This window comes from Opisthocomus hoazin, chromosome 7 (assembly GCF_030867145.1).
Source record: "Opisthocomus hoazin isolate bOpiHoa1 chromosome 7, bOpiHoa1.hap1, whole genome shotgun sequence".
NCBI lineage: Eukaryota > Metazoa > Chordata > Aves > Opisthocomiformes > Opisthocomidae > Opisthocomus > Opisthocomus hoazin.
Window position 1 is genome coordinate 56,960,205 of NC_134420.1, and position 27,764 is coordinate 56,987,968.

Consider the following 27,764-nt stretch of genomic DNA (forward strand, 5'->3'; position numbering starts at 1 on the left):
GTCTAACCCTCTTGGCTTAAGGTTAGGTATGATCTTCATAGGACCAGCACATAGGCTCATGCCCTGTTCTCCCCCTTTATGCCAGTTTTCTCCTTGGAATCTCAACACATATGGGCTCCTTAAGGATCCCAGATCTCTAGCAAGAATTTGCCTTAGAGTTAGCATTAAGAAGAAAAAAAATCCAGGAATGTGGTGTTCTTGATGAATCAAAAATCAGTATCCAACAAAGCAGAAGGCAGATGCCTTTGTGAGAAAAATGTTTCTGTAATTAGTTTCTCACTTTTTGGTTACTTGTCAATAAGGAAAACCTACCTATGACTATGTCAAATCTTTATCAGCCCAAACAGTCCATGGTGTTTTGTGTCCTTCAGCTTCTGCCTTCCATTTAGAAGTCCAACTAGTTTTGATTTGGTAATCATCTCAGGTCTTTCTATCTTTTCTTCAGTTTTGGCCAAAATCTAAGCCTGGTGAAGACCTTAATTTAATACTAAGTTACAAAAACTTTGTTTGACACGAAGATTACAACTAACCCTCCTGCTTCGTATTGTCAGCCCTTCATTTTCCTGTGTACTTTGTCAGGACCCTGAGTACACTAACAGGCCTGAACAGCCCCAACAAGCCTCACCTACCCCCCAGTGCATGGGCTCAGGAGCCCCATGTAAGCTGAGCCCTGGGTCTTCAGTCCCTACCTGGGCTATGTTGTAGGAGTATGGGTCTCCAGCTCAGCCATGACTCTGCGTAGCCATGTTGATCTGGGTCTGGACTTACAGACTGAACGTCCTAGCTTGACCTCAGTCTTCTCTTATCAGTATGGACCTGCCTGGCAATCACGAGGTTATGTCTGACCCTAGTTATCCTCACTGGACCTCACCCTAACCTGTGGGTTGCCTTCTCAGCTTGACCTTGGACCTGTCTCATCGCTTGCCTGATGATCTGGACTCTTGGCTGAATCTGGTATGCCCTGCTTGCTTTGCTCAGGGACTGTGGGACTGCGTTCTGGCAGGGAGGCTCTGTCCTATCAGCTGTGTTATCATGCTTGGCTCCTGCCCTTTATGGAGCAGCCAGCCCTCACTGCTCCAAATGCTTCTCTGCTTTACCTTCAAAATAAACCTGCTATTTCTATACTTAGTTTCACAATCCTAACAAGAACTCACATGTCAAAACTGAGTGGAAACACTCCCTTTCCATTTTTTTTTTTTTAGTACTACAAAATCCCATTATTAACTCTGTAATTCTAGGCCTGAACATTAAATGTTAATTGCTTTTGATTCAACTGACTTCTATCTTTTCTTCTTATTTGCAACCTGAATATTACCCTTTTGAGTTTCACTAGGTGTATGTCCCCATTCCAATATGGCGAGCATCAGTTGTTTTCCCTTATTGCTACCAGTCCTGGTGATCAGAATTTAGCTTGAAATCCCTCTGAAGCTGAGAACTGTCGCTTCTTGTTCCACTAATCTTGGTATTTTTGCCCCCTCAAAGGCTGCTGCTAAAAAACGCCAAACAAACCCTCAGCTGAGCTATTTGCTGCGTCCCTTCCTATACTATGCCAAAGGCTAAGCATAATACCGAATTTATGCAAACTGAGATCTAACCCATAGATACTACAATCACTCTGGTGTTATGTCTTTGCTTTCAAAGGCAGCTTGTGTTTGCTGTAACAACTCCACAAATTTTTTACATCTTTCTGTTCATAACTGTAATTTCAGGCCCATGGTTAACACAGAAGAAAAGACCCATAAACCAAGCAGGTTAAATCCTAAACTGTCCTCCCTTTCCAGCTCCAACCCTTCAGAGGACAGACTGGTTATGCAGCAGGAATAAGCCCCACATTTCACTCCTTTTTCTTCAGAATCTTAAATGAAACCATGGGCTTTACATGTGTCACACGAATCCACTGCCAAGCCATATAGTCACGCAGTCACATATTCATTCTGACTGAAACCCTTCTCTGACATCTAGGTCGGTATTTTAAAGGAAATTGGCTCTATGCAGTAGCTATTCCATTGCTCTAACCCCAATATAAGAAAATGCAATAAAGCCATACTTGAGTAGAAGGTCTGTCAGCTACACAGGAGCTATACTCACTTCTACATCAACTGGGACTTCACCACCTGTAAGACGGGAAAGAATGGCATTTAGTTAAGAGCAGTGTCCCAAGGACAAATAGCTGTATGTAGTTATTCATACCTACATCTTTCATCAGAACTGCACTAACAGTTTATTTAAATTTCATGAAAGATGATGAAATCCCGATTCAACCGAAGTCAAGCGCAAAACCTCTGCTGAACTGGGAGTTGGGGTTTCACCTGGCCTAGGAAAGGTCGGCTTTGCCTGTGGTGTTGAGCACCATCTAGTGTTCTCACAGTGACCAAGGAGATACACTTCCTTGAGCCTTTAGTTGAACGAGCATCAAAACAGGGGGGCCGCGGGGGGGAACATGGCTTAAGGTGAAGTTGTGAAGTTGCTGTGCCAGGGAACTTCCTTCTGACTTTTGTGGGCCCTCAACAGTGTTATTTTTCTCCAATGACATCTGCAGCACTGTGCATTTAGTTGTCAGCTGTCCCAAGTATAATCCAAAACATTAGCTTCTAACATTTTTCATTGAAACACCATATGTAGCAGGATAATCCATCATAAATTTAATTTTGCAGCAGCTTTTATATACTGCCTCACAAACACCTACTATATCCCACAAAAATATTGGCAGAAAATCATATGTGTATATATCTATATACATGCAAACAAAAAATGTCATTGCTTTAGCATCTTTGGTTTCTTGTTTGATGACCCTTTTTAAATTCTCTTTTAGCTTTCTTGTTAACTATAGCTGGAGTTGTGTGAATTGTGGCCACAACTGCTTCTCTGTAAAGGTCAGAACTCAATGCTGCCTGCATGAGTCAGTCATTCCCAACACAAATGGAGAGTAAGTCAAGGTTTTGACAAATCAAATGGATTTGAAATCCATTTTGCTCATAGTTGATTCAATTTGTGAAGCAATTCAGAAAGAAGTTACAGCAGCTCCTAGCAGCAGTAGGAGAAAACAGTAGCTTTGTCGTGACTCTGGGACACACCAACTTAGTGAAAAGTTTGTATTTTACATATAATGCTATGCAGTTACTGAATACTTTAGCACAGGAAATATGCATTGAAGTGTTACTGAATTCAGACAATATGTCAAAACACCATCTGCACAAGCAAACTTTCCAAACATCGTGGTGCACGTCAGTCAACTGCACACATCTGACCAAATCAGATTTTTTGTCAATTTAGATGATCTTCTGGCTTCATTGAAGGCTTTCTCCTGGTAGCATATTTCCTAATAATTTACCTCACATATTTCCTAACAATTTACCTCAATAGAAATAAGCCAGTAACACGTTTATGTATAAACACACACTGTTTTTTAAGTACATGTACTTTAGTTCCACAACATAATAGTCTCCATTGGTACATCCCTCAATGCACCACACCTGGCTAATGCAGCCCACTGTCAAAACGCAACCACTGGCATTTCTCCTCTCCTCGAGTGCCTCCGCCATTAAAACACACGCACTGGCACGGGCAGCGCGGGGAAAGGCGAGCGCTGCGCCAGGCCGCTGGGCCTCTCTCCTCTGCCACCACGTGAAGCGGCACTAGCACGGAAACGACGGCGCCTCGAGGCCGGCAGCCACAGCCGCACCGGCGGTAACCCAGCAGTGACACAAGGCCGCCGTTACCGCCGACGGCCGCCATTTTGGGCGAGGCCAACCCCGCCACAGAGGGGCGCGGGCCCCAGCCAAGATGGCCGCCGGCCAACCCGCCCCGCCCCGCCTCGCCCGGGCAGGGCCGGCCCCGCCCCGCCCCGCCTCGCCTCGTCCCGGATGCAAACGGGCGCGCACCGGAAGTGTCTCTCCCATTGCGGAAGTGCCGCGGTTCCGGAGCGGCGGTCGGGCGGCGATGGCAGCGGGCCGGCAGCGGCGGGGCGGGCCGGCGGGCCCCTCCGCCTCCCGGCGCGGCGGCGCGGGCTGAGGGGAGCGGGCCGCCCGCCGCCGCCCTCCCGCTCCCTGCTTCTCTGCCGGAGGAAGGTAAGGGGCTGTCGGCGCCGGCGGAGGAGCGGCGCAGCGCTTCTCGCCCGCGGCGCGGGCGGCGTCAGCGGCCGGTTTGCGCGGCCTGTGGCGGGAGGAGGGCCCCGGAGCGCCCCCGGGACGGGCTGCGGGGCTCCGGTGACCGCGGCCGGTGGGAGCGGCGCCTCGAAACGGCGAACACGGCCGAGAAAGCCCCGGGCGCTACCGCCGGCTCCCTCGGTGCCTCCCGGGGCTCGGGCTCCGCGCTGGCTGCTGCCGCCGAGCAGGGCCGGGGGGAAACCCCCTGACGCCTGCCTGCTTAAATCCGCGGCACTTCTGATGGCGTTTGTGCGTTCAATGCCGGGGTTCCTGTGAAGATCGGTTGTCTCTGAAGGCGGCTGCTTGTTAGCCACCTCTCAAACGCCCGACCGCTGGAAAACAGGGACAGGGACTTAGATGGCGGGTAAACGGGGCTCTGGAATTGAAGTTTTCACCCAGTAGGTTGCCAGCTTCTGAAACAAAACTTTTGGTCACTTATTGTATTAAAGAGAAACATACTGTTAAGTTATATTGAAGGATACGCTGAACAACAGATGGCTGTCACAGGCATAAGTAATGGCATTCTCGGGTATTTACTGCCACTGTATGCTCGACTCTTTTAGCCACAGCAAGTGCAGAAGTGTGAAGGCCAGAACAACTTCTCTGGGGCTCCACTGATCAGATTCTGGCAGGTCAGCATTTTGGATATCCGATTGTATATGGAAAACTGGGAAGTCTTTCAAGATTGCTGACTAGACAAATTAGTTTGGCCTCAGGCAGGGGGATTTAGAAAGGTGTCATGATTTTTTTACCAATTTTGGTAAACTGTCTTGTACTTTTGTTAATAGTTATTGTTCTGGATGCATAAATTATCCGTAAACAAGCATTTCTGCCTAGTATTTTTAAAGCCTGATATATTTTCTTAAAGCAGTGCTGCATAAATTGATTTTACCCCTCTCTGGAAAATGCTAGGAAAGGTAAAACCCCAACAGTCTGAAAAAGTTTATTTGTTAGGAGAGCTCTTTAACCAGCTGCAGTGAGGCAGTGGTTCTCCCTGCCCTGCCAAGGGCTATTTTGAGGGCAGGTGGTAATGACTTCTTGGTATTAGTGAAGGTACTTTAGCTAGAGTGTTTGTGACAGCTCTGAAGAGTGTTTTAAGACACCTAGACCTGTACGGCCAGCTGGAGATCTTAAAGCAACTAAAATCAAGCTCAGTAGTGTCTGTGGTGCTTCAATAATTTGTGCTTTTTCTGAAAAGTACCACTTGACGGGCGTCTGGTTTGTTCTGCACCGAGTCAGTTACTAGTACAGATGTTCAGCGCCTTTCCTCCCAAAGGCATACCGCAACTGTTCGCACGGGCAGAGCAGAAGTGCAGTTAGGTTCAAACAACGTGCCTGTAGTCCGTATCTTCACGTGAGCGAATGGGTACTACTACATACCTGTAGTACATATCTTTCCATGTGCAAATTGAAAACATCCTTTTATGTGGTTTCTAGATGGGCACTCAGCTAGAGCTTAATAAAACCGGACGTTGCTACACTGCAAACAAGCAGTGATGCTCATGTTACTGACTGGCTAGCAGTGTGTTTGTCTTGCAGACATCGAAGAACTTTACAAGCTTCCTGTATTTATAGGAAGTTTTGTATTATCCCCACCCTGTGGCTAGGGACACACTGAGGGCAGGTGGGGTAAGTAACTTACCCAGTTCACGACTTCTGTTTTGTTCACTCAGTTCATGACTTTAGCCTGGTATAACTTGATAGCTAGCAGGCCTTAAACTAGCCAGAGCTATCAATAAGTGTTGTATGTAATTACCATTAGCCTGTTGCTGGCATAGTGGTGTGATGTTCTCTCATGTAGACAGAACCCGGGTCTTCAGAAATGGCTGTGTGTGCTGTTGTTACTCATGCATCATGAAAAATTACAAAAAGTTAATTTATGAAAACCAAGCTTCATCTGTGTTCCCTCTTTCTCCAGGCTGTACTGAATGTATACGTCGCCTTTTGTTCCAGGTACAGAGCATGGAGAATGATGAACTTCCGCCAGAGGATGGGATGGATTGGTGTGGGGTTGTACTTGTTAGCAAGTGCTGCAGCTTTTTATTACGTCTTTGAAATCAATGAGACTTACAACAAACTAGCGCTGGAGCACATTCAGCAACACCCCAAGGAACCACAGGAAGGAACCACATGGACGCACTCCTTAAAAGTACGACTGCTATCCTTGCCTTTTTGGCTTTGGACTATAATATTTTTAATACCATATTTACAGGTGTTCTTGTTCCTCTATTCCTGTACAAGAGCTGACCCCAAAACTGTCGGCTATTGCATCATTCCTATCTGCTTGGCTGTTATTTGCAATCGTCATCAAACATTTGTGAAGGCCTCTAATCAGATCAGTAGATTACAACTGATTGACACTTAGCTCAATTTCTAGTTTCCGTAGCTGTTTTGAAGCAATTGCATATGCCTGATCTAATCACAAGACTGAAGTTCTGAGCGAAGGCTGGAAAGAGTCTTTTCTTTCAAACTGTTAAGCAATGAAGAGAGTGACTGTTTTCTGTTAAAAAACAAAACAAAACCTAACTTCAAAGGTTTTTAAATATGGGTCTATCAAAATGGCCAGAGGGGGAGAGCCCTGTGTGACAGTTGATGGAAGTATTCCTCATTTTGCCTTAACGATGCAAAATTGCAACACTCCATCTAAAACGTCTTGTGGGGAAATAAGTTTCTGGTCCATGACTTTACTCCTCTGTGCAAAGAAGTGATTTCCTATGTTTTCCCTTGGAGTAAAATCAATGAAAATATACTTCTTTTGTGGTAAATGTAAAAGGAAAAAAAAATAGAACATGATTATAAAAGCTGCTCTTAACATAATTATTTTCTTTTTGTTTTTTTTTTAAGTAATTCATATCTACATCAGTGCTTGTTTTGAATGAATTTTTTAAAAATAAGTTTAGATATGAATACAGGAAGCAAAAAATTAAAGTTTGTGCGAACCTTTAAAGAGGAAAAAGGTACTTTTCCGTGGTAGTGTACTTTTTTCAGTGACCACAACAGTACCACGTTGTAGCAGGTAGGGAGCGAGGAGTGGCATAGGCCTGGAGGTTGGTGCTTTAAACTCTTTCCTATGATGTCAAAAGCAGCTTTTGCTGGCATTGGCCTATAGTCTGCACAAAACTTCATTTGTGTTTCTTTCTCCTATCTATAGCAATCTCCTTTGATAAAATTATAAGTGATTGGAATTTATTATCATTCTGATTTCACTCCGGACATGATGCAAAACCGTGTTGTGGGGGCACTGATGTATTAGGAAAAAATTTTAGATTTGGGAAAGTTAACTGGTATTAGGTTGGGGGGATGCTACAAACAGGTTGTAAGACAGATAAACATTTTTCTTCCAGAAATTTGAAGAAATAAGATACCTCCTTGTTCTTGCAGTGAATGCAAATCTCTTTGGTCATACTAAAATTCCACTGAGATTTCTTACCATACTTTCAACCTCTGTTTTTCAGGGCTATTTTGGCATAGCATTTAATTCTAACTACTGGATTGTCTGTTTTGAATAATATCGAATCTGTTCTTTTTTCTTGGCTTTTTGTGTTTGTTCTTGGAACAACCAAATTATTGAACCAGCCGTGATGGAAATAACTTTCTGAATGTGAAAACAGGGCAAAATACGCCCTTCAAAAGCATTAGGCCCAGAACAATTACAAATGAAATTCCTCGATCATCATTTCAATTGTATGTGATTGTCAGTACTGAATCATCACAAATGCTAATCTGTTTCTGACTACTTTAAGGGAATCCTGGAGAATATCGGCTTTCTCTTGCTTTGGAAAGAGAACACTATTTTCAGTGTCGCTGTGTTTAAGCATGGTAGTTCCAACACCTTAAACTTTCTGTTTGCATTTGGAGATATTTTGAGACACTGGTTTCAAATGCCAGCATTGGTGCTAGGACCTGAAAACACAATGTAGCCTTTACAAGAAGGTTTTGAGTTCTAAGTGCAATAGGAGGAGGAGGAAGAAGCTGCCATCTTAATATGCTGGAGTAAGAATGAAGTATCAGCTCTGACTTGTAGTATCTTTGGGAGTCAGAGCTTTTAAGTTGTGTTGTTTCCCAACTTTAAAAATCACCATCCTATTTATCTATAAAATAAAAATTTTTCAATGTTTATAAACAGAAGTCTGTTAATGCAGATGTAATACATACTGATGGTTTTATTTTTTTTGCGTATGTTTATTGCTGGATTGCAGTGCTGGCAGTCAGCTAGCTGCTGTAGCTTACTCCCCTGTCCTTCCCTCAGTGTATGTTGGGTTGGTCTTTTCGTTTGTCCTTTTATGCTCTGTGCCATGTCTGTAGCCTGAGGTTTTGGGGCTGGCTGGATTCAACTGTGTTCTTTTGTCATTTCTCTGCCTTTGTGTAACAGGGAGATACCTCTGGCGGGACTATGTTTTTAACTACTTCTGTAGTTTTTAAACTGAGCTGTTGTGTCTAGATGGAGTTACTTAAGAAGAAGAACGTAAGAGGAAGCATCAAAAATAGAAAATGATAGGGAGAACTGCCTGAGTGTCTGTTGTACAAGCATGTGGCCTGCAGCAAATTCATCAGCATGCCTGACACGGTGAGCCAAGCTGTCTGGGTGTGGAGCACGTGCTGAGTGCAGCAGTGACTTGCCGAATGGAGGTTTGTGTTCGTAGACTTTTCCGTCAGAAGCCTGGTTTTGGATTCAAGCTGGCTCAAGCGTGAGCTTTACAGCTAACAGAAAGACACACAGTCTAATTGCAGCAAATGCTGTCTCCGAGTGTTTGAGCTTGAGGTGGAAAGCGGCAGTGGAGAGAAATAGTATAAACTGTTAACATAGCGCATAGGAATACTAGCAGTAGGCGGGTTTGGCACCAGTGGAACATCAACAGGTGAAGTCTTACCCACAGAATGAGTAAAGGAAGGACTATCAAAATTAATGATTAAATTGCTTTTTACTGTAGTCTTTTAAAAGAGGTAGTAAAATTACTTTAAGCTTGATTATCCTGAATATTTCTAGGTAGTGTCAAGGCTAATTAGTTCTCAGTCACAGAAGATAATTGCCTGTAACACAAATTGACATAATCTACAAGCTTTGGGGATAATCAGGCTCAAAGAAGTTTTACAACCTCTTTAAAGACTACAGTACTTCTCAATTAGTTCTTGATTGTATGTGACATAATAGCACAAATCTGTTTCTACAGCAATGGCATTAATAAAAGATGTGAGACTAGCTTATACTAGAACCTGCCTCATACAAATCTACTTAGTTCTTTTCACTGAGTGGGCAGAAAAGATGAGCTGCTACAATTTCCACTTAGGGGTGGGAAAGCTATTTTTACTCATGTTCTTTTAACTTAAAATGAGTTAACTCAGACGTGATCTTGAAGAGCTTCCAAAAGCAGAAGCAGTAATAATAGAGGCAGTAATGAAGTCCTCAGAAGACTGCAAACCTCTACCAGCTTAGCTGTCATTCAGAGCTTTAATTTTCTGCCAAGAAAGTGAGTAGCTGTAGTACAAGGTTGCTTAACATTTATCTCTGTGCCACCTACCCTGGATTTCTTTTTATTGTGTTTGTGTCACAAGATAAATCTTTGTCAGACTGCTTGAAGATCACTTTTGGCCAGTTTGAGCATTAGTTTCATTAGCGGCTCAACCATCACCTGACAGTCCCTTCCTGTCTCAGAAAAACGCCTGCCACTTTTTTTTTTAAGTGCTGCTGAGCCTGTTCTTCACTCTCTCCAGTGGGAGAGTGGGTCCAGTGGTGGAGAGCATAACTTCAGGCTGCAGCCCTTCAAACTTGGATGGAAGTAAGTTGCAACAAAATGTGTTCCTTATGAAGCACGTTTCTTCCAGCAGCGAAGCAGAACTGCAAGCTTGGCTTCTTTTTTAATTAAAAGTATGAGGATTGACTTCTTATCCTTAGAACAAAACTTCCCAGTTTGTGCAGGATACCTATTAACTCCCCTTATTTTCTCTGTCTTCTTAACAGGATGCTCCACAGTTTATCATTCTGTTAGTTTCTAAAAAATGCTTTTTGCGTGCCAGTCTTGGATGTTAACCTCTTTTCTACATATGATCTAATGCATGAAAGCAGTTTTAATAACTTTATTGAGTAGTTAATTCGTAAGAACTGACTCATCTTAGCTCTCCTTAAAGGTGGCCCTATGGTACAGGTTTCTTGTGGAAAGAACGTGCTACAGCTACAAGAAGGTACTTCTGCTCCACTTTCAGTCCTCAAAGTCCATGACTAGTCCAGTAAATTTTGGCTGTGCACAAAACCACTGCTCACTTGTTTACGCTGCTGAGTGTTAACCTAGTTGCCATACGTTAAGCCCCATGATACATTATTAAGTCCTAACTGCCAGATTGCTGTGTATTTTAAGGAGAATTTGGTATCTGTGGGAACTTGTGTATAAATTAACTCTTAAGCTAGAATGAGTGGGAATTACACAGGGGCTGCAATGGGTGAATCGCATTCAAACCCTTTTAATGAAAATTATGAGAGTGAATCTCTCTCCTAGGAACTAGGAGGGGTCTTGGCACTTTTAGACAATGCCCTGATTATTGGGCATAATGGGATTGCCCCCTTTCCTTCACAGAACCTGCTGAGTGCCTAATACATACCACACTTGTGATTTTAAACTTTTTTTTTTTTTAAACACAGAATGCTGCAACTTCTTAAATTCCTTTGCGAATTTAGCCTCAAAGTTGTTTGAACCAGCAAATTCAGTATTTCAAAGCAGTAACAACAGACTATGTCATACCATCCCAGTCTATGTGAAGGAGACTTGCTTTCACATTTTTGATGTTCTGTTTTACAACTAGGAAAAAGTAGTTGGTTCCCATCTCAGTACTACCAAGAATTTGAGTGTCACTTCAGCTTTTTTAGTTCAATAGAAACATACCAGTGTTCTCCCCCCTTTATCAGAAAGGAAATCCATCTTTTGGCCAGAAAAATTAAGTCCTATTAGCAAGACATACAAACTATACTAAACAGCGCAGAGGTGGTGAACTGGGCTTGTTCTGTGCCAGCCTGAAGTTTGGGTGAGGTACAGAAGCACTAGCGTTATCTCAGAGATGAAGACTATGCCATCAAGGCTAATCTACTGTCCGCCTAAAACGCAGGGGACACAGCTGACTTACAACATGCATGAAGCGTCACCCTCCAGGACAGCTTTGTAGAAGTCATTGCAGTGTTCTCCACACACATGAACCTTCAGCTCTTCTGCCTTCAGAAAATTTTGAGGCCTCTCCCACAGCTGTGAAAAAAACTGTATGCTTCTCTGACTTGGTTGCTTGGAAGAAGGGTCCTGCAACCAGTGAGCAACAGCAGGTAGTTCTGTTGCTCCATGTACCTTCCACATGTGGCTAGAGGACGGTACAGGGAGTGGGAGACTGCAGTCCTTCTGGGGGAGAAAGGGGCTCCCCAGAAGGGGTTCAGAACGCAGCTGCAAGGTAGGTCCTAAAACAGATATGGAGGGAGAAAGGGAAGAAAAAAAAACCACCCAAAATGACACCAGAGCTTTCTGTGCCTCGTTACCTTGCAGCAGCTCTCAGAGAAGCCATGTTCTCTGTAGAAGATTCAGGGCACTTGTGTCACAAACAAGCCTACGGCTTGAAGTTCTTCAAGGCCCCATGAAGCTCCAGTGCCCTCTTCGTTGTTTAAAAGTTTTGTGGCCACAGTAAGGACTAGAAAGTGCTTCATTAAAAGTAAAACCTGAGTGGCTGTTCTTGACCCAGTGCACACCGATCTCTTCTGGAGCTCAGGCGCGGCATGTTGCTGTGTCCAGGCTGACACAAAAAACAAGCATGCCGTTACTGGGGTATTACCTGCATTTACTCCCACGCTAGTGAAGTTAGGCTTCGTTGCTTCAGACCAGAGGTTTTCAGCCTTTGACTTGCCAATGGACCATTTACACAAAGTTTATATATAAAGACCACATATCCATGCTTAATGTTAAATGTTGTTTTTCAGCCACCCCACAGTTCACAGCATTGTTCGGGTGTTTCAGACAGCAGTCTGGAAGCAGTGTGGGGGGGAACACCACTTGGATGTAGCTCTACAAGCAGCTTCCAAAGCTGCAGAACAGAGCTCGTAAGCGGTGCAGGTCAGAGGAAGGAGCCCTTCTGATGCGTTTATCAGCCTCGGGTTTTTGTACTAAATGTTGCCTTTGCCATTTTGATAAGCCACTTCCTTCAAAAAATTATCATCTACCCTAAAACACTTTAAGCATTTTATCACTTTAAGAATTTGCAACCTGACAAGAGATCAGAATTAATTTGTATAATTTTTTTCTTACCCTAGGTCCTCAGCAACTAAAGCTCCCTAGTCTTCAGAGCTGGGCTTTTCTCCTCAGTTACACCTCTGCTGTATCTGCTAACAGAATAATGGGTGTATGAATTTCTTAGAGTAAGAGTACATAAAAGTGTCCAAAATATGTTTTCCAACTTTTTTTTTGCACTATTTCAAATGAATGCAGACAATTTTGTGCCCATAAAAATTTGCCCATAATTTATTCTGATGCTTTGTCCTCCAAACATAAGTCTCAAAATTTGCTCAGTGTGCACAATACATAAACAAACTAGGCCAGTGGAACACATGAAAATGAAAAAAAAAAAAATGCTTTTCACACTATTAAATGTAAGTCAATTTCTGCTAGAGAAAACTCCCGGGCCCCACAATAAGCTCTATGGACTGGCTATCAAGAGTCTTTTACGCCTGTTCACAGAAGCATGCACCAAAAAAACCCTGGGAATTAAAGTAACACCCAGGAAGCACTGACAACCTTCCCCTTGCAGGAAGCATCCGTTACCTTAATGACATTCCACACGCTGCACTGTCCTCAGAGCAACAAGCTGCCTGGGCAGAGGGACTGCGTCATGCCGGTTTATACAGCCAACAACTGTCACATACAACATACTCGTAGGTGTTACGGCAACAGTTATGCTCTCCCCCCACCTGCAGCAACTAGTGTAGAACCCTACTATGTTTCCCCTAGTTTCTGCCCAAAGTTTGGTTTTTATAAAGCATCTCAAAAAAAAAAACCACCTAATTTCCTTTTTTCTTCTTTTTTTCTTCTTTTTTGAGCAAATGTTGAGAGTTCTGCACAGGCAGAATATTAAGTTCTGGTGTTCACTTTATTTGACTTAGCTACTGAATGAGCCAAGAAATCAACCTGGATAAAACTCCGTGATGGAAGAAATTGTATAAAGATTGGCTGCTGCATGAAAAAAAAGAAAAAACATTTGGAGAAGACAGACAGCGGGTTTTGAATTGTGTAATATTAATTATCAAAATCATATTGACTTGTCACCTTCCTGGCTGTCACTACAAGCGAGGATTTTTTGAAACCAAGATTCCCAACTCTTTCAGTCTACTTTGTCCATGACCTTTTCCAGGAAAACACACGAGTGATGGGCAACTAGATTAAACCTTTCAGATGACAGGGAGAAATCATCTTCCATTGTACAGGACTGCCCAGGAACGGACAGGGTCACATCTGTGCTGGTGTTTTTCACTGATTTTAAGTACTACAGTGGCCTGACGTTGCTTTATCTCCAAACAAGTAAGAGTTGTCTTGTGCCGCTCCGAGATCGTGGCTGACAAAATAACCCTTCCCAGATGCAGTTTGGTGGAGGCCACGCGCAGAAACAGTGTGACCTGTAAAAAGTTGCTGAAAGCGCAGCAGTCAGAGGGCTCGCGAGGACGGGTTTGTATCGGTTACCTGCTTTACCACAGACTCTCCCCAGCGTCGCGCCGGCAGCGCGGGGCACCCCTTCCTCACGGCGTCCATCCGCACCCCGCTGTGCGGGATGGGCGCGGGGGGCGACCCGCAGGCTCGGTCTCCCGGGCCGCCGTCAGGGCTGCTGCACCTTCGTCCGCTTTGCGGGCGGGTCACCGGCGCCCGCCTTCGCGTCGAGGCTGTTGTCATCTTCGTCTTCATCTTCCTCATCCTCCTCCTCCTCCTCGTCGTCGTCCCCGTCCTCGGCACCACCTGCCAGGGCCCGGGCGGGGCGCGGGTGAGCGGTGGGGCCGCCGGGGCCCGCCCCGGCCCTCCCCCCGCCCGCCACTCACCGCGCGGCCCGCCGCCGCCGCCGCCGCCCGCCGCCGCTCTCTCCTCCCGCACCAGCGGCGCCAGCAGCTCCGCCACGCGCTCCTGCAGCTCCTCCACGGCCCGCCGCAGCACGCGCAGCTGCGCGGCCTCGCCCCCGCCCTCCTCCGCCGGGCACCGCACCCGCACCGACCGCGTCCGCCCGTCGCGGCCCCGCAGCTCCGCCACCAGCTCCATGGCGCCGCGGACCGACAGCCCCCGCGCCGGCCCCGCCCCGCCGGTCACGTGACCGCCTCCCGCGCGCGGGCTCCCCCCGCCGCCGCCGCTGCTGTTGTGACGCCGTCACGTGAGGCGCGGGCGCTTCCGCTTCCGCCGCGGCGCCCTCTGGCGCCCGGGCCGCGCGCTTCGCGCCTCGGCTCGCCCTCGGCCTCGCGTCCCGGCGATGGAGGCGGCGGCGGAGGGCGCCGAGCCGGGGAGCGGCGGTGGCGGCGGCGGCGCGGAGGAGCCCGTGGTCTCCTTGGCGGAGGTGCTGGCGGAGAACGAGGAGCTCGAGAAGGAGGCGCGGGCCGTGCTGGGGGGCAGCGACCACGAGCGCTGCAGCTACTCCCAGGTGGGGGCGGGGCCGCGGGCCGGGGGGGCGGGGCCGTCCGGGGCCGGGACCCCCGCCGGGCGGCCCGTGTAACGCGCGCGCGCGCCGCTGTCGCCCCGCAGGGCGCGGTGAAGAGGCAGGCGCTGTACGCCTGCGGCACCTGCACGCCGCCCGGGGCGGAGCCGGCGGGGATCTGCCTGGCCTGCAGCTACGAGTGCCACGGCGCCCACCGCCTCTTCGAGCTCTACACCAAGAGGTACGGACCGCCCGACGGCGGGAGGCGCGCGCGGGCGGCGGGCGGCCCCACATCCCCCCCCCCCGTCCCCTCAGGCGGCGGGACCCTCGCGCGGCGACCGCCACCCGGTGCCTCTGCCCGCGGGGCCGAGCGGGGGGGAGGCGGCCGTGGCACCGGGGGAGCGGGCGGGGAGCGGCCCCAGCGCCCGCCCTGCCGCGCGGTGCGGTGCGGGGAACCGGCGCGGCGCGGGGTCGTCGAGGCCGCCGCGCGGGAGGGTGAGGCTGCGAGCCCCCGCGGCCCGTTCTGACCGGCGCTGCGGTTTGAACAGCTGCGAGGACATTTGTGTGGCTCCTGATACGCTGCTGGGGCTGCTGCGGACACAAAAACTGATAAAACATGAACTCGGGTAGTAAAAAACCTGGCATGCGATGTTTTCCCTTCCAGGAACTTCCGCTGTGACTGTGGGAATAGCAAGTTCAAAAATCTGCAGTGCAAGCTGCTCCCCGTAAGTCCGGGCGCGGGTTCCGTACGTACAGCATCACAGTAAGAGTCTGGGGAGGCCGGTGCCTCGCCTTGGCCCGCGCTGATGCGTGCGACGCCTCCGCTTTTCCCAGCGAGTTAAACCGGGTGGGAGTGTGACAGCGGGAGGTAGAACCATTGAGGGACTGAAGGGAAATGCTGCGAGGAGAGAGAACGATTGAGCCTTGTCATCCACGAATGCAGCAGGTCTGTATCCGTGGTCAGGGCAACGCCAGAAACATGCGTGGTGGCTGCACCAATACATCTCACCATCTTTAAGCTGGCTCCAGGAGAACCTCCTGGGGTGCAGTTTTACCGTGGCATTAAGGAAATGTAAGGTTGGGCTGCTGTCAAAGGGACAGTTCCCTCCCCTGCTCGCTGGTGGCATTTGTGCCCTGATCTGTCTTGGCAGGTTGTCATCAGAGCCTGCTGACGGCTGCGAAAGCCCTGTGCTTTGGTACCCGGTGGGCATTTTGGGCTCGTCGAGTAGCTGGTAGTCGTCTGGGAAGCAGCGACAGGAAGCTGCTTCGCTCGCCAGCAGCGCTGCTCCCAGGGCGATAACGGTCCCCGTGTAGAAACAGCAAATGGTTCTGTGCGTGCCCATTTTGTTCTGGCAGAACTGGGATGGATCCAGAGCTAGTCAGCCTAGGGCTACAGGCCAGCGAGCCCTGCGGAGACACCCGCAGCAATTCTAAGATGTTCCTGTTTGTCGTTTGAGTCAATGGAACGGATCACATGGTTTTTCCTCCTGCTTCTGTTCAGTGCAAAGTCAGTTGCACAGGTTAAGTGACCTTTGGCACCCCTCCGTTAATCTGTCTGACTGTGGATGCCGGGTGCTCCCATCGTCCATTCTTCCTTTGTCAGAACAGTGGTAGGAAGCGTTTTGCAGCAACATCGTAAACGGGCACAGACGTTGCGGGTACATGCAGCTCTGAAGCCTTCTGGCTGCAGCTGTATTAGCTGTTGTTTTTTTTTTAAATCGGATTACCTGTAATTGAATTTTGTTCAGCGTGTTTTGTAATTTGGATAGTCCTCTCCTGTGGAGTGAGGCTTATATGACATGAGTTTAGTGGAAGCTCAGTGGCAAGATTAAACAAAGTCAGGTTTGGATTCCAGGCTGGATGTTTGAGAAAAAATGGAGAGGAAGGTGCACAGTAAATCTATGGACGTTGCTATAATGGCAGCAGGCAGGCGTGGTTGGTGATCAGAACTCGTACATTGTTTTAGGTTAGCCGCAGCTTAACAAACACCACAGTTGCCATTTGTTACAAAGACAGAAAGACTGTTTTTTCTCTTTCCTTCTGAACTTCAGTGTTCGTCGCGTGCCCTGTCTGCTGCTCACTGTCTAGCATAGGTGTCTGGATAATACCTGTCTTTTCGGATCCTCAAGCTGATATATATATAATATATATATATATTAATGATTGCTTTTAGGAATTAAAGCGGAACAGGAATTGGATTTTTCTAGATCATACATCATTTCTGGTTTTTGTTTTTCACTGCATTGTCTATTGAGGCGTTTTTTGCTTTCCTCCTAGGAAAAAACCAAGGTGAATTCAGGAAACAAGTATAATGATAATTTTTATGGATTATACTGTACTTGTAAAAGACCTTATCCTGATCCTGAAGATGAGGTAAGGAATACAAAAAACAGTAGTGATCATATATGGATGGCATTTATGAAAAACTTTGTGCAAAGGGTGGTTGCTGAGCTGCTTTACAGTGTGGCCAGTAGGACGAGGGAGGTTCTCCTTCCCCTCTACACTGCCCTGGTGAGGCCTCATCTGGAGTACTGTGTCCAGTTCTGGGCTCCCCAGTTCAAGAAAGATGAAGAGCTACTGGAGAGAGTCCAGCGGAGGGCTACAAGGATGGTGAGGGGACTGGAGCATCTCCCCTACGAGGAGAGGTTGAGGGAACTGGGCTTGTTCAGCCTGAAGAAGAGAAGGCTGCGAGGGGACCTTATAAATGCCTACAAATATCTGAAGGGTGGGTGTCAGGAGGATGGGGCCAAGCTCTTTTCAGTGGTGCCCAGTGACAGGACAAGGGGCAATGGGCACAAACTGAGGCACGGGAAGTTCCGTCTGAACATGAGGAAGAACTTCTTCCCTCTGAGGGTGACGGAGCACTGGAACAGGCTGCCCAGGGAGGTTGTGGAGTCTCCTTCTCTGGAGATATTCAAGACCTGCCTGGACAAGATCCTGTGCAGCCTGCTGTAGGTGACCCTGCTTCGGCAGGGGGGTTGGACTAGATGACCCACAGAGGTCCCTTCCAACCCCTACTATTCTGTGATTCTGTGATTCTGTGAAGATGCTGCTTTAAGAAATCATAAGTTCCATATTGCTTTTGGTCCTCATGTGCTGTATAAAATATTTACTTTATCAGATATATTTGTTTTAAATGGTAGAATATGTTTGTGCCTTAAAGATAGATGAGGAGGACAAACCATCATTTGGACAAAATGCTGCCACAGTCACTGCTGCTTTCCTGCCTCTAGAGTCGCAGAGCTCCCTCAGGGGGTGGGTTTCTCATTATCCCGAGAAATGTGGCAAGCACGGAATAAACACATTGCACATGTTAGGAGAGATCAGAATCTGCTTCCTCGTGCCTGCAACAGCGCTCCGACAAGGCTTCTGGGAGGGGTTCAGCCTGTCCTGTAGTACTGGCGTTAGCTGTCCTTTACAGTAGTCAGAACACTTTTTCTCTGCCTGAAGTATTAAAGCATACCCCTTGGTTTGCACACGCAAACTTTTGTTTGCAGTCATCAAAGTTAGGTGTCTTAATAAGGAAGGCACAAGTCTTTCAAATACAAAAAAGTATTTTATAAACTCACCTCTCTGAAGTTCAGAGATAGCTAAACGTTTCTAAAGAAATTGTTAATAACTGTTTCATAACGGAGCGGTTTGCACTATACTGTGTTGTGGACAGTTAAGTTAGGATTCTGTCATTCCAGTATAAACCTGATGACGTAAGGAGTGTCAGTATCTTTCCTTTGCTAAGCTGTCTGGTCATACATTCCTGTTGACAGGAAGAAAGATACCAATAGTGTGTTCACTTTTATCAGCTCTTTTGTGTGAGAAGTTAGAATGTCTTGCTTTAGTGGGAAAGCTACTTTTGTAGTAATAAATGGGAATTTCCACAGTCTTGATAATATGACAAATTACATACGCTGCTGAACTTGAGGGAAGCAAACTGACTGGTGAAGCAGTAACTGCTCATTAATGGCAGCTCCCTGTGGGTGAGTGAAGAGGGAAATGCAATCCACTCGAGCAGGCTTTGCATGATACTGCAGTTTGAGGCTTGTGAAAGATCCTGGAGGTTGCTATTAATGCTAATAATACAACCGTTCATCTAGATTCCAGATGAGATGATCCAATGCATAGTTTGCGAAGACTGGTTCCATGGAAGGGTAAGGAAACTCTTAACTAGCGGAATTGCCATTTGCATAGAAGTAAGTTAGTGTCAGTTGAGTTTGTATGGTTACTCTTACTTGGGAAGGTTTGCTGGAGTTCTCAAAAGATTATTACATGAGTTCTAAGGTATTTCTTTTCATCCTGTGCAAAGGAATATTGAAAGTTTAGTCTTGCACTGCTGTCCACTCCAGTCCAGAAAACCTAGGAAGAGTTCTACCTTTTTGAAGGTTACCACTGCAGAATAAAATAACAACTTTATAAGCATCTCTTTAAGTGGAGAATTCTAATCAGTAGAATCAGTGAGAAGAAGATTCTTACCGAAACACATCATTATCAAGTACCTGAATAGTTCTTCATTCAAAAAAATGCTTTTTAAACCGTAATTACTTTAAATAGCAAGGAACAAACTGCGCGGTTGCTTCCTGATTATGAATTTTGGGGAAATCTTTTAAAAGCAGCTTGGCACTTCAGTGAGTGCCCTACTTAACTTGTAAGCATTAAAGATTCAGCCTTTTGTGCCTTGAAGGGCACGAGTGAAATTCCATGTTTGAAGTTGCAGGATCAAAGAATTAAAAAAAGAGATGATTGGCTTTGATTAGGAGTTCTGTAGACAAACTATAGGATTCTTTTGTATAAATGTATGTAATTAAGAATGTTACGCTGCATACTGCGAGCTTTGCAGGAATGCTTTTTGAAAGAAAGCCAGTAAGTGCTTTTAATTGCCTAAATGGTTCTCACCGGTTTGTGGAGAGCTTTGGGACCTAATTCTTCTTAAGTTCAGTATGAAGACTTAACAATCTCTTACATGCAAGGAAGTAATTGTAAGTTATCTTCCTTTAAACTTAGAACTGAGTCTGTTAATTTGCAGCAAACGTTTCACTGCTGCGTGCTTGTTTCTTGTTGGTAGCATCTTGGCGCAGTCCCCCCTGAAAGCGGAGACTTCCATGAAATGGTATGCCAAGCCTGCATGAATCACTGCCATTTCCTGTGGGCCTATGCATCGCAATTAGCAGGTAAAGAAAATTAAGATATCTGAGCCAATATTTCATTAGCATGTATTTCTCATACTTGGTTGATTAATGACATAATATTGCTTAAGTGGTTGGAGAAGGGATATTCATTGTATCGGAGAATTGCCTTCAGCAGTGGAACGTGTAGGGCTGCAGTAACTGTTCTGTAAAAAGAAATAATGCAGTTCTTGGTCCTAAATCTCAGTTCAGTGGTGCTCACTCTTTTATTTATGTTATCAAAGATGTGCTAGCACATAGATGGATGGAGATTTAATACTTGTCTTGAGGAACCTGATATCTAAACTGGACCAAAGACCTGAAGAGCCATCCTGAGGGAAGCAGTCAGGCAAACGGCTGAGTCTAAGAGGCTCTGAGCAGCAAACAGAGAATGACAGAGTGACCCGAAATGAGTGTGTAAAACCTTAATCTGAGTAGGTCTGGGGTGTGCTCAGGACACGTGTTCCCTGCGGTCACACCAGGCCTCTGTCTGCTGTGTGATCTCCGTGGGGTCAGAAGGGTAGATGACTTGATTTCTGTGGAAAGACCTGGTTTCATGTAGTCTCCTAAATGTTACTTAGATCAACTGGTGATTGATCTATTGTGTGCCAGAAACTTCAGTGGCAATTTTAGGGATTCCAAGCTGGCCCGCCTGGAGTTCTCTTCCTTCTAATGTAAATCCAGTACAGAATGGGGTTTGCTGTTTGGTTTTCCTCCTCCTCACCAGCTAGGTTGCAGGGCACACATTTGAATTGACATCAGAAGAAAAACTTGCTTTAAGTAAGGAATCGGTTAGTGTAGTTAATCCGTCACGGAGTTTTTGGGGGGTGTGTCTGGAGAAAATGAAGGACAAAGTCAGCAAAGAAGTATACAACAGCTACTGACCCTGCCATAGCTATCAAGGGGTGTCAGGAAGGGCAGGCATCTTAGCACAGAACTATCTGAAATTGTGCTACTCTCTTCCCTGTCCTAGGGCTTAGAGTTTGGGAAGCAGAGTACTTTAGAATAGGAGTATGACAGGTGAGGAACACTGAGGTGAAAGAGGGAGCCGCTGCGTTACATACCTAGGTCACTGTGTCTGTGGACGGCTGTAGGATGTATCCAGGACCCTGCAGTGTGCGAGGTGATCTCGGTGCTCTTTGACGCTGCGCTGTAAAGCAGAGAGAACGTCTGTGGTAGCCCGTGTGTTGCCTGGCACGGTATTTTCACTTACACGGCTGTGTGTCTTCCAGTTCCTGCTCTGACCAAAGTGAACTCCCTTGAAGATGAAGGGATTGTCCTGAAGGCTGAGCAAACTGAAGAGCAGAAAAAAGAAATAAAAAAAGAAAGTGGAGCGGAACACCAAGAAGTGAAGAAGGAAAAGCAAATGGAACCGTTCAATGAACCATCTACTAGCTCTGGGTCTGCTTGTCCGGAGGTAAAACAGCCCTTCTTCTCCATCCTGTACCGCTTCGTGCTGGTCTTGGGTGAAGCGCAGCCCCCCTCTCCCTGCGTAGGCTCTGTGAAGAGGCAGATGCTTTCAGTCTGTTTCCATGTGCCTCTTCGCATGTCCGACGGGTCAGTGCCTGGTCTCTGTGGAGCACAGCGCAGGCTGGGGAGCGCGCGTGTGGAAGTGGGTGACCGGGGTGTAGGGTCCGCTTGCAGATCAGTTGTTAGATCCGTCCCTGCGTGTCAGCCACCCGGCCTTTACGCTGAGGTGACTCTGGAGCCTGTTCTTCTGTGGGGGTATTGTGCAGTGCATGATGGTCCAGCTCTGATTTTTTAAACATTTATGGCTATTGCAGTAAATTTCTACAGAAATTTCCAGTGGAAACTGCTAAAACCATGTTGGAATCCTCCTGCGGATGAAATGGTAATATAGGTTGTTCATAAAGATAAGTGTGTCTGAGACAAAAGAAAAAGCTTGTGTAAGGAAAATGCCATGCTGGACAGAACGGAGTGTATGTGAAGTGCCGTGAAAGAGCACTGAAGGCTCTCATTTTAATAATTCAGGTAGTTACTAAGAGTGAAGAGCCAGTCTGCAAGCTGAAAGAGCTCCAAAGCAAGCAATTTTTGAAAAAAGATACAGCCACCTTTTGGCCATCGAACTGGAGAAGCAAATTATGCACTTGTGAAGACTGTTTGGTATGTATTCTCTCTTTGTGACCATCACTGACGTGGGGCAGGCTGGGAGGAAAGTCTTTGAAGGGAAGCTTGTAGATAAAACCAGTGTAAATGTGCTTACTGTGCACATAGACCCCTCCACCCCACATAAAGAAACACACTGAATCCTGTGCAATTAACACAGCACGAAGGAGCTGCTAAACGTTTGTATTTCCTTTGCTGCTTAAATCCAGTAGTATTGCTTTGGAAGTCGTTATGGGGAGGTGTCTGAAATGCTGGATACAAAATTTACATGATTATTTGTGAGACTGAGCACAAAAAGGATTGGGTGAGAGCATCTCCATCTGAGAAGTTTTGTAACGTAAAAGTAAATTTTACTTTATTCTACAGAAAATGTATTCAGAGCTTGAAGTCCAGTTCCTGACAGATGAATGTGACACGGTCTTGGCCTACGAAAGCAAAGGTACCAGTGACCAAGAAGCAGAGCGGAGAGATCCTTTAATGGACACCCTTAACAGCATGAACAGAGTCCAGCAAGTAGAACTCATCTGTGGTAAGTACAGCTACTTCTGTTTGAGGCTCTCCCTTAGCGCTTCAAGTGAGCGGTTTCCCTGAGAGGTTGGTGCCAGGGCTGGCAGCGTGGTGTCAGGCTGTTCTCGAGGTAACCTGTAGAAGACTGTATGACGGATCACGCGCCTCAAGCAGGATCACTCTAGAGAAGTTGGTCCTCTCTGGCCTGTTGTTACAACTTTAACTTACATTGAGGAACTAGATGGTGAGGGAACTTTTCCCCTGTTTAACACCGTAGATACTGTGTTGATGGCAATTTCTTGTAACTTGACTATTTAAACATTAATTTACACTTCTGCTGTTGGCTTGTTTGTCTCGCCCTGTTCTGTTGTTCGCAATCCCCTGCGGTCTGGGGGTGCTGGCTGGTGCGACGCTGGGGCACAGGGTGCTCGCGGGCAGCTCTGCCGCGGAGCGCGTTGACCAGGCAGCGTTGGGGTGTTTCGTAACAGGAGCCACGCTTCCCCCCTCCGCGTGAGGGCTTTGTGCGCTGGTGAGGACGCTGGCCCAGTGCCGCGTTACGGGCTGGCACTGCCCACCGCTACCCATGCCTGCGTCTGCAGGGGGAGGCTGGGAGCAGCGCAGGCTTTTAGTTTACGGTACTCACTCACTGGCTGAACTTCTGTACGTTTCTCTGAAGAGCACCTGAACAGGTATTCGGACTGCATAGGCTCGTCTGATAAATTGTTAGGCTTCTCACGTTGCCCTGGACTTGCCTTTCTTTTTATTGCTGTTATTTATAATCCAGTGCAAACCTAGATTTGTCTCAAGTAAACTGAACAAATGACAAGAGGAAGTAGAGCAAGTTGTCTTCTTGAGCACCTGTTAAACTAAAGCTGGGCATCTTCTTGTATTTTTTGTTTTCTTTCTCCTGCCTTCACTTCTCCATCCAGAATACAACGATTTAAAGACAGAACTGACCGACTATCTCAGGAGGTTTGCAGATGAGGGAACGGTAAGGCGCGACTCGCAGAATTTGTTTGCCAGAAAATGTGTTTTAAAGTGCTCCTGAGGGGTGGGTGTTGAATACCATGGTGCTGGGTTATGTTTGGGTTTTTTTTCCTGTCTGTTGGGAGTTGCTGGTACTGCAGTAGAAACTAGAAATCTCTGATTTGATTGGAACTTAAAAGTTGTATTTTCTCAATGGCATTATTGAGAGATAACAGGGACCTTACAGAAATCTGTCTATAAAGTACAGAGCACAGTTCCTAAGTTGAAGTGAAACTCCTGTTGCTCTAGGAAGAGTATCTGGGGGGGAGGGGGGGCGGCTCTTAACCTCTATGGTTTTTCTTAGAGTGAATTTAAACCCTTAGAAGAGCAAGGACTGGCTAAATACTGGCACGCAATTGTGTCAGTTCTTTTCTGGAGAAATTTGCATGCTATTATTAATCAACGCCTGCATTGTGTTGGCTTATTTGCTACACGGCCAGTCTTGGTTACATTGTAAGGACTGAAGCCAGCTGGTGAAAATCTTGCTTTGTGTTTGTTTCTCTGATGCTAAAAGCAAGTGGTCAAACCTGTTACAAACACTGTCGGGAGCTTTGCTCCATGTGCTTGTTCTGCCTGCGGGGAGCTCCTGTCCCTGGTTGTGTTCTCTCACAACAGGATTTGGGCGATAATCAGTTCCTTTAGGTACAGCAGGAGAGCTGGTTCGCTGGCGGCGTCAGGGCGATGCCGGGATACCGGCATGTGGATGCTTGGTGCACGCGCGGGGGATGCATGCAAGGGGAGGGGGGGAAGGATCGTTTCATTGAATTCTTGTACCAGAGCTTGGGTTTCGTATTGCTTCCCCCAGGTGGTTAAAAGAGAGGACATCCAGCACTTCTTCGAAGAATTTCAGTCACGGAAAAGACGACGGACTAACAGGATGCAGTACTACTGTAGTTAGACTGAGGGGGACAACTGGGAAAACAGTATTCACTGGCAAATACAAGAGGCGTCTTCAGTGTTTGGCTCCTCATCAAAACCCAGCTGTCCAAGAAACGTCTTCATTTTGTCTCATACTTCCTCTGCTTGTAGCGACTAAATCGTGTTCTGAGCCGGGACATTGCATTTGTAGGGGTTCCAGTACCGATCGCCTTTGCATTTGGCGAGCACTGGCCTTGTCCCCAGGGAGGGGACGCCTCGGTGGGGGCAGGGTGCTGCTGCGTGTGCGCCAGGGCCGGCTGCGGTTCTGCCTTCAGCCCCATGCCGTGCTCAAACTGGGCGTGGGCCGCCCGCCCTTCCCTGCAGCGCAGGAGCAGGTGCTCGCGGGGCCGTGCGGGACGGAGGCCGCTGCTGTCCCGCTCCGCGCAGCTCTGTGTCCGCTCGGCGAGGGCCGGGCAGGCAGGCACTGCAGCCACAGCTGGCACCGGGCGAGCCCAACAGCACCGCGCTTCTGCACGTGGGCTGCGCGCTGCAGACAGGTGCCCCGGGCAGGAGAGAAATGGGAAATCGTAGGTCAGGCTCCGGGCAACAGAGTGTTGTACCTGGTTTTATAAATTCAAAAGCTTTGTTTCTAATATTGTACAGTGGTGTTTTACAGGCAAAAATTTGTCACATGGACTTTATCCACTCACTAGAATATGACCAGTGTCTAGGAGGAGGTATGACATTACAAATTAAGCATGGAGGGGTCTTGTTATAGGACTTCTAATGTGCTTTGATTTTAAAAACTAGCCTACTTCAAATTACTTCTTAAATGTTCCTGAAAATACGGCAGCACCCGGCATGTTGCTACAGTGTAGAACGTGGGATCTTTTTATAATCACTGTGATAATCATGGCACAGGAGATGTTTCACTGACTTTTAAAAATCTACACAACTACAGTTAAATATTGACTTTTCCTAAGTTGGGAGCTATGTAGTTTTTAGTTTTCTTTACCTGCAAACCCCAAAACATACCTTAAGGAAGTTCTAATTTTTAACTCCTGCTTTACGTAGTTGGAGGATTTCTTTACCATGGGGTACTGTTCTGCTTCCACGTTTGTGACTTTTGAGAAGAAAAGCAGAGCTTATCTACCATCCTCCCTATTAAAGGTTTCTAACTACTTTCTTTCCAAAAGCTAGTTCTAGCCTAGCAGCGCAGCTCAGCGGTTTGTTTCTTGCGAAATGATTAGTTGCTTTTAAATTTAACTCTGGGTATTGTATGTGTTTTTTTTTTGTAGCAACTGTTATGGGAGTTGTAACCATGTATCTAACTAAAATACCTAAAAATTAAAGACCTGTCAATCTGTAGCACCTTGGTTCGTGGAAGTGCTGCTGTGGTGGTGTGTGCGCACCCACCCTCCCTACACGCGCAGGGTGGGCAGCAGGGGCTGCTCTGGGAGCAGCTGCTGAGCAGGGTGACCTGGCCCCTGTGCTGCCCGGACCAGCATGGGGGAAAACAGGCCTGGAGGATGAGAAAGGCAGCAGCAGGTGCCAGGGTGCAGGTGAAGGCTACAGCAAGCCCCAGCCCTGCCACACGCCCTGTCCAGGGCAGGCTCACCCACCGGGATCAGCAAGCACTTGGGCCCAGCAGTCCCCTTCCTAAGGCTCCTCGTGCGGTCCCCCGAAGGCCCACCGCCCAGCAAGGAGGGACCCCCTCCGTGTATGAGCAGGCTCCAGGGAAGGCTGCTGCAAAATGACCAGCACGCCTGCAACCGAGGGTCACGCTGCCGCGGCTCAGGCAGCTGCTCCCACAGCTCGCCTTCCTGGCCGCAGCAGCGAAGGGCATTAACGGCCACAGCCCACGGGGCACTCTGGCTCCCCAGCACACCGCCCTGCTGCTGCTGCCCACGCAGTGGGACTGGTGGAGGGTTTCTGCTGCCGGCTGAGGCTTCCCAACTGGAGTCTGCTCGTGGCAGCGGTGAAGCGCTTGTTTTGGCAAAAGGGATGCACTGACTTCAGCCGATGCAGGGCAACTGCAGCTCGGGACTGCTGGGCCCTGATGAGCAGCCCAGGCTGCTCTGCGGAGAACATGCTCAGCCAAGGGCTAAAGGCCCTCAGCCCAGACAAAGTAACCCTGTTCCCATGCAGAGGGAGTAGTCTCTGTGCAGCTCCAGCCTGAGAACTCACTGAACCATGTCAGTGCAGTGCTTTTTCCTTTTCAACAAGCCACTCCAACAGCACTACTAATTCTGAATTCCTCTTTTTACACCGGTTTGTATCACATCCTCCATGTTCAAAGCATTACTGCACACTTTCTTCCCCAGCAGGAACAGCAAACCTTGTCAGCTCCAGGAGCCTCCGCAGCCAGAGGGCACCTCACAGTTTGCGCTCAGGCACTCCTGTCCCCGCTGTGAGGGCGGCACAGCCCCTGGGGCGCCTGCCGGGGACAGCTCAGCGGAAGAAGTCGCACAGGCACTTTCTATACAAGCCATTTATTTGAAATGCCAACTATACGTAGGATAAAGTCAGTGTTACATGCTTCTCAGCAACAGTAGAAAAATAGAACCAGTGAAAACCTTTTTACAACTGTAATGGTACTCAAAAGAGAAATGTATTGTTTTACAATGCATCACACAAGACTAGAATTCAAGTTTGGAGGTACCTAAATAAAAATACTATTTTTTTTTTAAAAAAACACTATATACAATTGAAGCGTAAACAAGTTTTACAAAGTACTGGTTATGCAGGTTGTAGAAAAAACACTTGCATAGGACATGAAGTCAGTTTAAGAAAGTTTTCTGAGCCTTTAGCATTGAAGGCACTTGACTTTATACCAGTAACAACACGAGGACAAGAAACAAAACTGTAACGCTGCCAAAGGCAGGGCTGCCTTCTGCAGTACAGATACTTACAGAAACCCCAAACACAGTTTTACAGTTTTCTCTCTCGGCTGTTCCCTGCGTTTGGCAGAGCTCAGCACCTCGACCACAGACGCATGTAATCATCAGGAGACAGAACAGAGCCTCCAACAGCACGAGGATTCTTGCCAAAAGACCCCAGACCAACCCAAATGCCCCCAAAACCCCCAAACCCAAACTAAAGAAACCCCCAAGACAAACACTTGGGACATTCCAGGACCAAAATCCAAGGCTTACAAGTATGAGCAGCCACAGCCTTAACTTTAACAAATGAAACTCCTCAAGAACAGGAAAAATACAACAAGGAACTGCCGATCAACGCAGCAGCTAATACACAACTACTGTGGAACAAAGCATTTCAAAGGAAGAATCTGTTTCAGGAATTAAGTTATTCACCCATA

At 47.2% G+C, this 27,764-nt stretch overlaps 3 protein-coding genes across 4 annotated transcripts; 2 read left to right on the plus strand and 1 right to left on the minus strand.

The window, feature by feature from the left end:
• Positions 1-3,975: 3,975 nt before the first annotated feature.
• Positions 3,976-7,672, plus strand: LYSET (lysosomal enzyme trafficking factor). 2 transcript variants are annotated; one of them, XM_075427281.1, is made up of 2 exons: positions 3,976-4,067; positions 6,064-7,672. In XM_075427281.1, exon 2 carries the CDS (start codon positions 6,115-6,117, stop codon positions 6,508-6,510), a length of 396 nt encoding a protein of 131 aa, XP_075283396.1. In that variant the 5' UTR covers positions 3,976-4,067; positions 6,064-6,114; the 3' UTR covers positions 6,511-7,672. The 2 variants fall into 2 exon arrangements, with proteins under 2 accessions (XP_075283396.1, XP_075283395.1); XM_075427280.1 differs by having other exon boundaries at positions 3,981-4,067; positions 6,099-7,672.
• A 4,940-nt stretch (positions 7,673-12,612) lies between these two features.
• Positions 12,613-14,422, minus strand: GON7 (GON7 subunit of KEOPS complex). The gene is made up of 2 exons (XM_075427367.1): positions 14,191-14,422; positions 12,613-14,110 (listed from the first exon to the last, which is right to left on the minus strand). Exons 1-2 carry the CDS (start codon positions 14,402-14,404, stop codon positions 13,974-13,976), a joined length of 351 nt encoding a protein of 116 aa, XP_075283482.1. The 5' UTR covers positions 14,405-14,422; the 3' UTR covers positions 12,613-13,973.
• A 143-nt stretch (positions 14,423-14,565) lies between these two features.
• UBR7 (ubiquitin protein ligase E3 component n-recognin 7) lies at positions 14,566-25,813 on the plus strand. Its single transcript, XM_075426617.1, has 11 exons — positions 14,566-14,777; positions 14,879-15,012; positions 15,436-15,496; positions 17,049-17,144; positions 18,863-18,916; positions 19,828-19,933; positions 21,160-21,344; positions 21,920-22,051; positions 22,421-22,583; positions 23,491-23,552; positions 24,393-25,813. Exons 1-11 carry the CDS (start codon positions 14,610-14,612, stop codon positions 24,483-24,485), a joined length of 1,254 nt encoding a protein of 417 aa, XP_075282732.1. The 5' UTR covers positions 14,566-14,609; the 3' UTR covers positions 24,486-25,813.
• The last annotated feature ends 1,951 nt before the right edge of the window (positions 25,814-27,764 follow it).